The sequence below is a fragment of the Platalea leucorodia genome (genome assembly GCF_965183815.1).
Source record: "Platalea leucorodia genome assembly, chromosome: 6".
In the NCBI taxonomy this organism is placed as follows: domain Eukaryota; kingdom Metazoa; phylum Chordata; class Aves; order Pelecaniformes; family Threskiornithidae; genus Platalea; species Platalea leucorodia.
In genome coordinates this window covers 6,631,300-6,645,760 of record NC_138828.1, presented here as the reverse complement: position 1 = coordinate 6,645,760, position 14,461 = coordinate 6,631,300, and the positions used below count along the sequence as shown (strand labels likewise).

Here is a 14,461-nt window from a genome sequence, read left to right as displayed (position 1 = left end):
TGGGACAGCAAGAGCTGTTGGAACAAGAAAACTGTATTTGCTGGGCAGGTCAGTGTGGTGCACAGCCTTAAAGATGACAGTCGAGGCAGGGGGTGAGCGAAGCAAAGTGGAATAATAAACCAGGAATAGCCTGAAGGGAGGTTGTGATGCCACCATGACCAGCACTTGGAGTTTTCTCCCAAGGACCGTTGTGGCCTGCTGCAGGCGAACATTGTTAATGAAATGACCAGCACGGCCTAAGCAGATGGGCAGGTGGAACAACTGTAGATGTGTTCTTAGTAAATGGGAGGATTATTAAAATTATTTGAAAGATTTCTTACTACATTCACTGTGTCTATGTCTACATGCATGTAGATAAATGTACTTCGTGCAGGTGCTGCTGGTGCAGGGAGAGACTTAGAATTCTTTGTGGTTCTGGAGAACTTCCATTGGTTTCACTGAAAATGCTGCCCGAGGAGCTACTACAGTGTGGGTATATCTGGATTAATTAGCACTCTGAATACCTGACTACTAGCACTTGTTTGGCTGGAAAAGCCAAACAAATTAGCCTTGGAGGAGGAATGAGTTTGAGCTGCCTTTTAGTTTGGATTGGCACCGAAGCTAATTTCTTTTCAATGCAAATGCAACCAAGATCACTCAAGCATTGAGAGTCCTTAATACTTCTTCAATTAATCTTTTTACTAACTGAAAGTACACAAATGGGAAAGAACCAGGATGTTTTTAGACACAGAGAGCTATAAAGTAAGCCCCAGATGCCCATGAGGGAAGTGCAGAGATGGTGAGGATGCAGTAGTATTGATAAGAACTTGGTTGTTTGGATTCATGCACTTGTTCTAGGTTAACCTGAATTATTAGTTCTGGTTGCTGTTCTCCCAGATTTACTGTGTAGTGTAAGATGTGTCACGTATGATCTAATTGAAAGGTGTGCTCTTTGGTTCTTTAATGAGTAAGTTTGGGACTTTACTGTTGCCTGGGATACATGGCCTTTTTTTTTTTTTTTTTTTGGCAAGCCAGTAATAGGTATGTGCTTCCATTTATAAGGTTGCCTTGCTTTTAGAATAAAATTGTCCTAAACAGTGATATATTGGAGGTTTACCCCGGTGGTTTTATCCTGTCGAAGTGGAGACTGGGTGTAGAAAGACCCTTTACTTTCCCTTATGTCAAAAGTTTCGGTACATGATTTGTTTTGAGTTTAGACTGTAGTAATTTAAAGGTCTCTGCAACTTGGCAGAGGCATATGAAAAACAGCAATTTCTAGATGTATGCAAAAGTTAGGGTGGCATGCTGATAGATATCTGGACTGCAGAATATATCTTGAAAAAAATGCATAATTTGTTTTATTTTCAAATGCTGCTTTTGCGATAAGGACAGAAAAGTGGTGCGTCCTTGAAAGCAGCAGCTGTATCAAGTCTATTGAATTAAATAAGTTTCACTCTTGTGTGACAATATCTTGTGTAATATATAACACGCTTTCTAAAACTCAAGGAATGCTACATCCTTGTTGACAGTTTAAATTAATCTTAGTATATTACAAAAATTAAAAATTATTATCTCGTCCTTGTGCTATGAACCTTGTTGCAAAATATATGGCTAGATGTAGTGTAAAGATGCTTCAATTAACTTTTCTGGATGTTAATCAGATAAGCTTTAAGATTTATGATAGAACTTGGAAGTCTTCACTGTGTAAGAATGGGTCTCCTTTGGCGCTTTGGGTAGTACCTAAAGCAGTTGGTTCACATATGGCAAAAAAGCGCAGCTCTGTACATCAGCTTAGGAGGCTGCTCCACACTCCCCCCCAGCCAACCTTGGTAACTTTAGATAAACATTGTCAAAGACCAAAGCTGTTAGCTTATGTATCTATTTGGAAGCTTGTTCATTCATTGTGGAGAAGGTTTTGGAGCTTATTATTATGTAGTTTGTCCTCTCATGCAGAATACTGGCTGGATCTTTGGCTGTCTGTGGATCTGTGCATCTACACTGATTTAAACCAGCAGCAGGGTTTGATCTAGTGGTTTAAAGTGTGTTTTAGACATGTGCCTGCTAACTTGGTAGTGAAGGTAACTGACCAGGGTTGAAAGCCTGTTCCTGAAGAAGGCTGGAAATCTTTAAGAGAAAGAGAGAGAAAATAACACTATGTAAACATGCTACTGAAAGCTGGATTATAATTCGTGCAGCCAACGGGGGACAGAGCTAAAGCTGTATTGGTTATTTAAATTTGTTAGTTTTTCTAATACTCGAATGTTTAATTTTCAAACTCTGAAATTCTTGTCAGGCAGAGTGTGGCAGGAGAGGAGGACTTTAATACCACCCTAACAGGAGACGAGAACTTAACACCACCTGGTCTAGGCTACAGTGCAAATTGGTAAAGCCTCACAGGTGAGGCAGGGGTGTGTTTCCAGAATACCAGAATACAAGGGCACTTTATCCATGTGGCCTCACTAGGAAAGAAGTCTCAGAAAGGCTGTTCTAGCATTGTGCTCCCTGAGGAATGGAGCCAGCCCTTCCGTAGTTGAGGGCTAATATTAGTTCAGGGTCCCATACTAGTTTTTACTTTTTCTGACGTAATTATTCATTGTTTCTACTTACTGTTTGCAACAGGAAGGGGAAAATATTTTCTATCTGGCTGTGGAAGATATTGAAACAGACACAGAACTTCTGATTGGGTACTTGGACAGTGACATGGAAGAAGAGGAGGAGGAGGAGGAAGAAGTACCTGTTATCCACGACAATGAAGACAGTGGCAACAATAAAGAAGTGCAACCAACAGGTGAAAAAATTGCAGGTGAGCAATATGTAAAAAATGGGGTAACTTGACAGCTTAAAAGTTGTAACAAAGAAGAAAGAAAGAAACACTAACTGTATAGGATTGGGGAACTGGAAGGCTCCCCAGGTTTAGTCTGAGGTCTTGTATGATTTTTATCTCTTTATTTTGGTATGTGTTGAGGTTCTTTGCCTAATAAGAAGCAGCCAGTCCTGTGAATTACTGAGTGAATGAGTGAGCCTAGGTTTCATGAGAAGTTACAATTAATTTTTCAACTAAAGATGGAGTTCATTTCACCTGACATATAGTCTTATGAAAGCTAAGTTCTTCCTCTAAGAGGGGTAGTTTTCCCTCTTACTTAGATGAGAGAGAAATAAACCTTTTCATAAAGCTGTTCAGCTCATCGTAAGGTAAGATGTCTAAGAACAGGTAGGTGACAGGTGAGCTGACTGGTGAATTCTCAGCATCTTTATCAAAGTAGAGACAACCTGGATGACTAATTTAGGCTAACAGCCTAAGTCACACCCAACTTGATACTTTGCATCCATTTTCAGTAATGCTGATAGTAATCCACTCAAGATAGGCTCTCTATAATCCATTGAGAGACAATGTGTTTTGTGAATTTTGTGATTCCGTTTTGCATAATCTGTTTCTGGCAGAGAGTCTCTCTTAATGTAACCAAAATATTCCCTGAAAACTATTCCTTTACTGTTTTTGCCTCCAATCGTGCAGATCCCCTCACCTGTAAGGAGGACCATGCATGCCCAAACTGTGAATCCAGTTTTGCCAGCCAGGAGATTCTAGCTGAACATCTTCAGACTTTGCACCAAAAACCCAGTGAGGAAAAGGAATTTAAGTGCCGAAACTGTGGAAAGAAATTCCCTGTTAAACAAGCTCTACAAAGACAGTGAGTAGAAACAGGAGTGTTTTTTCAGGGATCATTTAAATCAATTTCATTTAATCATTTATTTCTCTTGGTTTAGTCACAAGTTAAGCTCTAGTTTTTATGCTTATGTATTTGTACCCTTACCTTTACATTAATCTTCTAATACGTTAATTTCTTGTATTTGTTGGAGACTTCAATTTGAATCGCAAAAATGTTGCTAATTTTTTGTGTTTTAAAACCATACACTGTAGACCAGATCAGAGCTGCTGTTTGGTGCAAAACCCTTGGTCTCCATCAGTGGACTATTCAGTAGTTTAGGAGATGTAATTTTTAAGCTGTGGGTGTCGTTACAGAATTAAAGTAAGATTTAGAAGAGTAAATGTAAAGTATTTGGGTGATGGAAAAAAACCAAATAGAAACATGAAAGATATGAGATTTAAGAGCATATCTTTACTGTCCTTGATATTGTAACTATGCAGTTTTGTTACTAAAATTTACAATTATACTTTTGTACAAAACCATAACTGTTTGTCTTTTCAGTATGTCAGCTCTATGTGAGCTCTGCGTTCTTTCACGGAAATAAATAAAATTATATAGCAGAGAAATATTTGGTGGAGGCAATTAAATATTTTGTCTTGAACTTAGACTTGTTCCTTCTAGTCTATAGTGGAAGTTGGATTTGTGCTGTATAGCTAGTTAAGTAAATTTTTACATCATGCAAAGTAAGATTAATTTGTGTGAAGGTACAGCAGTATGGTCCTGAGTCTTGCTGTCTATGCATTTTATTAGTCCCACTAAATTCCACGAGACTTCACATATGAAAGAAATTACTTGCCTACTTAAAGATTTGTAGAGCTGTATGTATGTTTTTAGCTACTGCAAGCCTGTGTGAGTTGTAGAATGTTCCTCTTATTTTTTTTTTTTTTTATTTTCTATTTTTCTTTAGTGTACTTCAGTGCACAGAGAATATCAGCCCAGGAGACTCTTCAAGAAGTTTTCAGTGCTCTGTTTGCAATACTTCCTTCAGCTCAGAATCGAGGTTTTGTGTCTGAGTTACTGGACTGCTGTCATATCATTGCTGGCCTCCCTTTGCATGTTAGCTTTCAAGCTTGTTAGTTTATGTGAATCCTAACAGTGAAAGAAGTCAAATGCTTTCATTCCTGTTTGCTGTAAGTAATGCATGAGGTGGCCTTGGAACTCTGCAGTGCAGCATGCGTTAAGCTCAGAGTACTTGCTGTGTGTCTGGTCTCTCTAGATACTGCTTTACATGTGGTGGTTTTTTTTGGTTTTTTTTTTTTTTGTTGTTTTTTTTTTTTTTTTTTTTTTACTGGTTATCCCATATAGTTATGAACAGCACAAGGAGGCATGCAGAGGGGATGCCAGATTCATATGCAAGGCAGATAGCTGCGGCAAGAGGTTCAAGAGTAAGGATGCCCTGAAAAAACATAAAGAAAACGTTCATAGCGGTAAGAAAGAGTTTAATGTTTCTTTGGGAAAAAAAACCCTTTAACATGTTCCTAGCCTTAAATTTGCAAATCAGACTAAACTTTGTCTTTGGTTTCTTTTTTAATGGATTCATTTGGTTCAAAAGGAAAATTAAGAAGTAATTAATTGCGAGAGTTGCAAGATTCCTCCTCCCCCAGGGAGAAATTATTGTATACCAGATGAATCATTAGTCTTCTGCAGAAAATGTAATAGGAATCTGGGGAAGTTTAAACTAGGCAAATAATAGATAAAGCAAAACACTTCAGTAGTGAGGAAAATCAACCACTGGCACAAACTGCTGCAGGAAGTGGTGAGTTCTTGATCTTTTGGTATTTTCAGGGCACAATGGGATGTCTTTCTGGAAGACATGCTTCACAAACGATTAGGCTTGATGAGGGTATTGCATAAAATTCTATAGCTTCTGTTGTGCAGGAAGCCAGACCAGACAATCCACTAGTCCCGTTAGGCCCTAGTGTTTTTATATCTGTGCACTGTGAATCAATAGTTTTCAATCAAACTTCACTCTGTTTTCATGAAAGGGCAAAATACTGCTCTCGGGTCCACAATGCAGATCTCAGTTCTGGCATTCTGCTCTCTCTGCATGTCCCCTCTCAATGTCAATGGAAGATCAGTGTGTGTGGGGACAGCAGAATACCAGAGCGCAAAGAAAACAGTCTTTAGTTGATGATGACAGCACTGAGATGCTTTGTAAGATTTTCATTACATGAAATCTCTTTCTTCTGCCAAACCCTTACAGCATACAGAAATCCTTCCATAACCATTCTTGTAAAAGATTATCTCCTTTTTTCAGTATTGGTAAGATTTTTTTTCATCCATGAGCATTGTTATGTTTAGGCTTAGCTTTGGTCAGTTACGGAGTGGTATACAAATTCCACAGTCCTCTTGAATGATCACTCCAGACATGACTGAGAGCAGACGCCTGGAGGATATTTTTGCTCTGCCTGCACAATGAGCAGAGCTTTTATTTTACCACTTGGGAGTCATAGAAATCACAACTGGTGTCAGTGCATGAAGGAAAATAAACCACTGCTGTTGAGGGACACTTGTAGAATTCCTTCCTGCCTTGTGTTACCTGGAGACAAGGGAAAGTAGAAAACATTGTTATGTGTGTTGCCTGTTACTCAGAGCTATGAACGGATCTTCACTATCACCTTTCTCTCCTCTGAAAAGGTCTCATTAATGTTCTTGTAAGTTGAAGTACTAAGTGTATTCCTGTATTTATTTGTATATCAGTATATATAAATACTTACCATAAGTTTTATAACAATAAATGCATATGTGAGATTAAGTACTTTGTTTATATTACAAATTTAAGTATTGGACCAATTGATTGACAGGGTACATTATAGTAAGAAGAATCAACATAATATGAATTCTTTAGGACAGCAAGAGCAGGAAAGATATAGAATGCTGAGAGTCTGAAAAATTGAGCTGGAAGCCATCTAATGAGTTCAGTTATGATCCATACTTCCTCTGTGCTTGACCAAGCAGTATTCACCTCCTCTTTTTTGTTCTGTGTCCATTCTTTTTAGCGTTCAATGTAATATGAACATTTTTTACACAAGTTAGGAAATATCTTGCATGGGCATGTAATTATAAACAAAGAATTAGGTTTGTGGTGGCTTTGTCTTGTAATAAAATAGCTTTGTGGGTTACTAAAATGAGTTTCAAAAGGTAAATAATAGATAAACACAATTAAATGCTCTGTCACTTTTTAAAGCCACTGTGAAAAGGGAAGGAAAATACATCTGGTAGCTGACCTGTAGCTTGTTTTGTAATTTACATTTTAGATGAGATTTGAATTCATGATCTGGTGCAAATACAATTTCCCAGTTAAAGACCATTAATGATATATTATTTTATATAGTAGAATGCTTAATGTTTTCTGAATAAAGAAAAATGGGAAATGGTTTTGACTTCAGTTTGGGATCTCTTGTCATTGCTGCACTAACTCCTCTATTGATTTCTGGAAGAAATCAACTGTTCAGTTATAAAGTGAGTTGTTCTTAGTTGTGCATTGTGCTCTTCATATTGGATTGGTGATGTGTGATAACATCTATTTGAAAGGGTTTTTTTGTTATTGTTCCAGTTTTCTTGATTTACATTCCATCGGTAACTGGTTTGTCGGACACCCGCAGAGAACTCCTGATATGGAACACTTTGAAGATGGGATACAAATGTAAAAATCTTATGTCAGTCAAATGACCTGTGAAAAGTCACAGACTCAGTGGAAATATTTAGGTTCTTTCTTAGCACTTCCTTTTTAAGATGTTGGTGGTATTTTGTTTCTGTTTCAGGAAATTCTAGGAAGAAGCTGATGTGTTCAGTGTGCAATAAGAAATGTTCCTCAGCAGCAAATCTCCAAGAGCATCGAAAGGTCAGTAAGATGAAGGGTAACCCACAGCAGGCTTTGACTTCACTAAGATGTGAGACTGTGGTGCTTAGGTCACTTGAAAGCTGCTGTAATGCAAACCTTTGGGTAATCCCTTTCGTGGTTACAAAAGCAATGTATTTTATTGTTGGTATTTATTTTTGCAGCCACAATTGGTTAAACCAAAAATTTTCCTAAAGTTTTAATGCATCTTTTACCAAATACAAAGATGTTTGTGCTTGTGCCATTTATGCATTCCAACATTAAGTCAAAGTTGCCTGCTGTTCTTCAGCATTATTAAACACTAAGCTAAATGTAAAAGTATGTTATGTAATGATAGGATACATACAGACCGTAAAATAGGTTCATGAGCCTTCAGTTCTTGTACAAAATACAATCAATCTTTCTTATTACTTTGTGACATACCAGTAAGGGTGTTATTTGTTATTTAGTATGCAGTAGTAAAAAAATTTCTTCCTCAAAACCAAATTTTTAATGTCTTTTTTTAATGCATGTAATCTTTTATAACCAGAACAGGAGGGGTTAACAATTTGAAAAGTATCTATTGGAAATAAGGGGGTTCATATAGAAATACAGATGGACTATGAATATGAGATTCTGAATCCATTATACCCAAAGGAAGTCCCTGCAAGATTAATTTGATAAATCACTAAAACTCAGGAGATTCTGTTTTTACAAAAAGCTGCATTGTGCTGTTTATCAGATTAACTGTAAGTCTTTAATAATGCCCTGGTTATAACCTGAATCCATTGAGGATATAGATGATATCAATTAAAATATGTTGTTGCAAAGGAAATGGTGGGGCCCCTCCTTTTTAATTTGTTTTTCTCCTTGCTTGTGTTACTATGGCCTGCATTTCTTGTCTAACAGGGCTATACTCTGTTACTCCTCAGACCAAATTGTGGTACGCCTTGCCACATGTAATGACGATTTTTACACATCAGTGCACCTTATGGTGGCCCTGAAAATGCAAAATATCATGGTTAGTGTGCCCATTTTCTTAAAATGTTTGTTTTGTTTCTGTAGTTGTACTTCTGTGCAGACGCTATGGCACACACTAACAAGCTTTTCAAGTAGCATTGATGGTAGATCAGTTGACTTATTCATTTACTCATCTTAAGAATCACCATGAAGATTTTGTGCATAAAACTTCTTTATTTCCTCTTCTTGATTGGCTCCTCTTTTAAGACATCCAGAAAATAGGTATTTCAGATTTACACACCTAGGTCAGATAGTGAAGGACATTGCCTGCAGGGCTCATGCCTTCTGTTTGTTTTCATTCCTTTGCTTTTGTAAGAAGTGGGGTGGGATCCATCACCAACATTGCCAAAAATATTTAGACAGGCAATAAAAAGAGTAAGAAAATAACAGGTTAAACAGGGAGGGAAAAATATTTTTTTTTTTTTTCCACCCATTTCCTCTCAATGTAAAGAAATAAAAGTAGAGAATAGAAAGGTAAAGTATAGGAGATAACAGAAAATAATCCCAAACAACAGAAAGAGAGAAGTCTGACAAACACAGAGAAAGAATGTAAAGAGGGTGGCTACAGGGGAGACTGAGATTTGTTTACACTCTGAAGACACGGTCATTCAGATATGTAGCTTTCATGTCATCTTTGATTTAAACCTATTTTTGGGTTTGTGTGTCTCATAGATTGCTTGTGCCTTAAATGTCTAAAGATAAGCCCTTTCTTAGCCATGCACAATTGAACTTTGCTGTGATCATCTTCTGCCCCTTAGCCTTACCCTATTGTTTTCCAGACTGTTGCTTGTATCATGCTAATTTTTGGTGGCCCAGCTTCCCCCCCCCCCCCCCCCTTTTTTTTGTTTCTCTCAATAAAGTCAAGGAAATGTAGGGCTGGAAGAGACCTCATGAGGTTTTCTAGCCCATTATATTTTGCAGAGGGGAGTAAGCATGTACCTAAATCATCCTAGATATGCAGCTTCATCTCCTGAAAAGTTCCACTAAAGAAAATTCTGCCACCTCCATAGATATCTCTTTGTATTCTGACTTTCAGCTTTAGTGCCATCAACTTCTTTGAATGTGTTCATTAGTCCAGTGTTTGTTTTTTCTGATGTCCTACTTAAATCTTCTTCTTTACTGCAAATTGAGTTACTTGCTCTTTGTCTTACCTGAGAGAATGCCAAGAAAAATTCACCGCTGTCGTCTTTGTAACAATTAGCATATTGCAAAGTTGTTATGAGCTCCATTTGCAATTCCTAGGCTGTAGAAATACCGTTCTTCATGCATCTGTTTTTCCAAACTACTTTTTCTTTTAGTAAGCTTTTTCTTCCTGTAGAATCTCTCTTTTTCACCTGTATGCTTCTTGAAGGCAGCTGCCCAAACAAGAGCAGTGATGCTCAGTTGAGCCCTCGGTAGTGCCAAGTGTAGTGGAATGATTGTCCTGAGTTTATTAATACAGAGAATATGTCTGTTAATATATCTCAGAATGACAGTGCTTTCTAACAGCAGCATCAATCTTGTTATTCATATTTTGTTAGGAATTCATTAATGTTTTCTGTAGTGGTGCTATGTAAACTGTTGGTCATCATTGTAGCATTTGTGCGTTTGATTTCTAAATACTGAGTGTTTTGGAGCTTCATTCAGAGCATGGAAATCATTTTGGATTCTGATCTTGTCTTCCTTAGCGATTACAGTTCTACCCAGAATAGTCTCATCTACATTTTTTATTTTATATTTGATTTCCAAAACTACTTACCATAATACAACCTTCCTCCTGCATGATGCCTACAAAACTTTAACAACAGTTATGATGTTGCTCCACTGATATTATTGCTTTTTGTGGTGATCAGTGTCTTTTTGTTTTCCATTCTCTCTATATCCACCTGTTCTCTTTTGTCTTATCCTCCAATTGTAAAGTGACATCCTTCTATCTGATATTATAGTAGTCCATGATTTGGGCTGCTAAGTGATATGGTAGTATTAAAAAAATAAATTCCCAGCAAATGCAACTCAGCTCCTGCTGTGCAGGAGCTTACAGAAGACTGGGTCACAGAATGAAAAAGTTTGTTGTAAAATCTCCTGTCTGATGTTTGTGATGTCTACTGCCAGAGCAAATGAAACACCATCTGAATGATATTCCGATACTAAGTTCTGAAGTTTAAGTAAAATGCAAAATTCAGTCATTCAATTATGATAATAGTGAGCAAGCAAAGAAGGGGAGTGTTGTCTTCATTGATGCAGATGCTTGCTAAAGGACTCCTTTTGTACCTTTGAATATAGGTGTCTCGTGTTTTGGATTTGAATTGCTCTCAGGAACTTAAACTTAAAAGTGAGCATATATATGTGAACAGCACAGGCTACCAGGCCTCTCCGCTGAGGCTCTACTGTTCTCTAAGTGGAAAGGATAGAAACATTCAAACAAACCCCAGCGTTGCTGGTTTCTTTTCCCAGGGTGATGCAGTCAGAATTGATCATGCTACACTACACTTACAATACTTGTAGGCAGCCTGGCGGGCGGGGGGGTATGTCTCTGGCTGTACAGCTGTGGGGTGAGTTTCTGACTCTGGTTGTAGGTAGGTGTTATCAGTGGTAAAGTAGCTAATTCTCCTGTTAAGAAAGAAGATTAGGGACACCTTTGAGTGTAAGGCAGTAAAGCTTTTTTGACTTTGGAAAAGGTCATAAAACAAATACCTGTATGAAACACAGGATTGTGCTTTGCTGGTAAGACTCATTTGTGCTGTTGCCCTTCTGGATTTCTTAGCAGATTTCTTATAGGAATCTGTAAAATTCCATTAAGAGGCATTCTGTAGCACAGTCTGCTGGAGAGAAAATGACAGCACCAAGAAGGATCCTAGTCATCATTTGTTCTAAGAGATTGAGAGTGTTTTATTGTTTGTGAAAAATCCTTGATTCTTTCTTAACTTTCTTTATTGTTGAGCTGGACTTCCTGCAAAATTATGGTGAGGAGGGTCACTCTTAAACATCATCTGTGATTCCCCCAGCCGCCTTTTTTCACTTGCCAGTTCCAGTGTCTCTGTGTTGGTTTTTTCTGCCCTTTTTGTTCAATACTGGGCAGTGTTTTCTTCTACTGTGCAATCTTTATTTTTCACAATCGCAAAGCCATGGAAAAGTAGAGGAAACCTAATTTTGAACACAGCTTTAAAACTGTCAATAACATTTAATAATTTCAGTTGGATGCAATATTCTCATGTCCTTGCTCTCTCAAAGCACTGCCTTCCAACAGTCTCATCCATTTCTTGGAGGGGTAGATTGAAATTCAAATTAGTTTTTGGAAAAGCTGATTATGGATTACTTGTATCTTCAAAGTTTTAGCTCAGTTTTGCCCCCAAAACTCTTTTGAATGATCTTTTGCTTTTCAGTAGACCTCATGGAAATTTTACAATTGTCAGTCCTGTAAGTGAAGGAGTATATTTATCTGAGCATATATTAATCTTGTTCAGATGCTTGCTGTTTTGTATAGCACTTAGCAAGTTGTTATCTGAAGGTGTAGCTCTTCAAATGCCTATGAAACAATTGTGTATTCTGACTTTAATGTAACAGAGGTTTATGCTGATAGCTGTTACAGCCCCCTAATGAGACTAATTTTGTTATATGAATAAATCATTGCATGAGCACTTGTCTGTGGTATTACAGCTTGTATACTCATAGAGCATGTTACTTGACAAGTTTTCTTAAAATGAAAATCTTTTTGAATATCATTATTCATAAAAATATTTGCTATATATTATTACTGGTGTTTTACCATGTAATTGTGCACTTTTCTAAAGAACTGATTAAAGAGTGCCAGCTATAGAATATATGCTTGATAGCTTCAGCTATTCGATGCACGTGCACACAAGTCTTTGTCTGATTCTTTTCTAAAGAACTGATTAAAGAGTATCAACTACAGAATACATGTTTGATAGCTGTAGCTTTTTAATGTACATGCACGGAAGTCTCTGTTGTGATGCAAATGTATTTAATGAGACTGTTTATTAAACAATGCTCATAAGTTGAAATCAGACATTTGTATAGTGTTAAAGCACAGTCTGGGTTCTGATGTATTAAGTGTGATGTTTAAGAATACCTTACAAGTTATTTCAAATAATTGTGTTGGGGGGGGGGGGATTCTCATAGCACTTGGTTGCAGAATTATGTAAGCTTCAGTCAACAACCTTAAGTAAAACTTTAGATCTTTTTGGAAGGGGTAGGATAGTAGCTTTTGTGTGGATATAAGAGAAATTAAACTGAAATGTACCTGGGTAAACAGAATATTTAGAGTGAATGATCTTCATTTGAGCTTAGCACCTGATTCTGTCTGAGCATTTCATGAAGCATCACTGTCCAAAGTGTGCAAGTTTGCAGAGATTGTAGGAAATGGCATAACCACTTTTTAGTTTATTAAAACATTTTAATTTGCTCTAAAGTTAGCTTGTGAGTAGCAGCATAAAAACATGGTGAGGCAGAATACTTACGGAGAATCTTTTTGGTTTTTTTTGTTTGTTTGTTTTAAGAGGAAGTCTTAGTTGAGCTTCTTTACTGTGCTGTCTGCAAATGTTTTTCATTAGAGTATTGTGTTGAGCCCTTGGCATTTGTTATTTTTAGCTGTTAGATTCTCCTACAGAAAGTCTATAGAGTTCTCCAAAAAAGCTGTATGAAATGTGATCTCTGGCCAATTTTGCTGTCTAAGGCTGCAGTTCCAAAAAGGCGAAATGTATGTTCAGTTGCACTGTAACTAGGTTGAGGGGAGGCTGCTGACAGCAAACGTAGTACAGAGCGGAAGGTGAATGGTAATCTTGACAGGTGGAGAACTATTTATGTGTTGTGATTTGGGGGAACAATAAATAACACAGGAATTTTTTTTTTTTTTTGATTGAGTATCAGAAGTTGTAGCTTTCAACTGCCTCTTCCATTTTTCCAACATTTAGTCCTTGATGACATTATGTGCTGTGATGTTGAAAATCCTGCTAACGCTTACTGCGTTGACAGCTTAAGAGACACTGCTGCCCCTCCACTGTCTTGCTTCTAAAAGCTTTTGAGAGAAACAATCCTGAAAGAGTTTGATAGTACTTGTTTTTTAAAATTCTTATGGCAGTTATGAAGTAGTTACTGTGTTATTTTTACTTATGTCTTATTGACCAGAAGGAAATGCTCTGAAAAGGTATTCTGCATCTGGTTTTTTAATGCTTTCATAATAATGATATTTTAAATGGATCTGATATTGCAGATTTGCATAACCTGTGTTTCTAAATATAGTTTTCATGATAATTTTTTGTTTGCAATTATGAATATTTATTTTTTGAGACATACTGTTGTTCACCAAGGGACTAGCAAGGGGGAAATCACAGAATATTCATGAGTATTAGTATAGCTACTGGCCAAGAAATAGTTACAGTCTGTTAGAGAATTTCTGTATATGTAAGAAGTGTGATCTTGTTTGACACACATATTTAATTATCATTAAACACTCATTTTGCAGGTCCATGAGATCTTTGAGTGTCGGGAATGCGATAAGAAATTTATTTCGGCTAACCAGCTGAAACGCCACATGATAACTCATTCAGGTAATGTACAAAAATAATACAAACCTGTATGTATGTATATATGTATTTAATACACATTGAATTTTAACCTGAATTAGTTTCTTATAGAAAGCTTGATGAATTCTGTGCTGTCCTGAGCTGTTCAAGCAAATCTCACGTTCCAAGGAAACCATCTAAGCTATCTTTTCTAAGCCTTTCAAAAATCCAAGCGTAATGCTATGGTCTTCTTCCTATTGCTGCTTTGTCAAGCTATTTTTTCATGCTAGCTGGGGTAGATGATGTCAGTTAGCTGGGATGGGGCAAAAGATTGCTACTTGGCTTATAGAGGAGGTGAAGAACCGGTGGTTGAAACTTCACGTTGAAGAGAAGAGGATGGGAGCTGGGGTATGCTGTCAGACAGAGATCTGTGA

At 37.2% G+C, this 14,461-nt stretch overlaps 1 protein-coding gene across 1 annotated transcript in view; it reads left to right on the top strand.

Annotated features, from left to right (window-relative positions):
* The window catches only part of PRDM5 (PR/SET domain 5), a gene marked incomplete at both ends in the record, with an annotated part of 87,531 nt that overhangs the window by 26,572 nt on the left and 46,498 nt on the right, over window positions 1-14,461 (top strand). Inside the window, 5 exons of the mRNA XM_082315783.1 lie at window positions 2,599-2,782; window positions 3,494-3,668; window positions 4,992-5,113; window positions 7,451-7,530; window positions 13,988-14,072. Coding sequence (XP_082171909.1) covers window positions 2,599-2,782; window positions 3,494-3,668; window positions 4,992-5,113; window positions 7,451-7,530; window positions 13,988-14,072 — 646 coding nt within the window. The remainder of the gene's footprint in view (window positions 1-2,598; window positions 2,783-3,493; window positions 3,669-4,991; window positions 5,114-7,450; window positions 7,531-13,987; window positions 14,073-14,461) is intronic.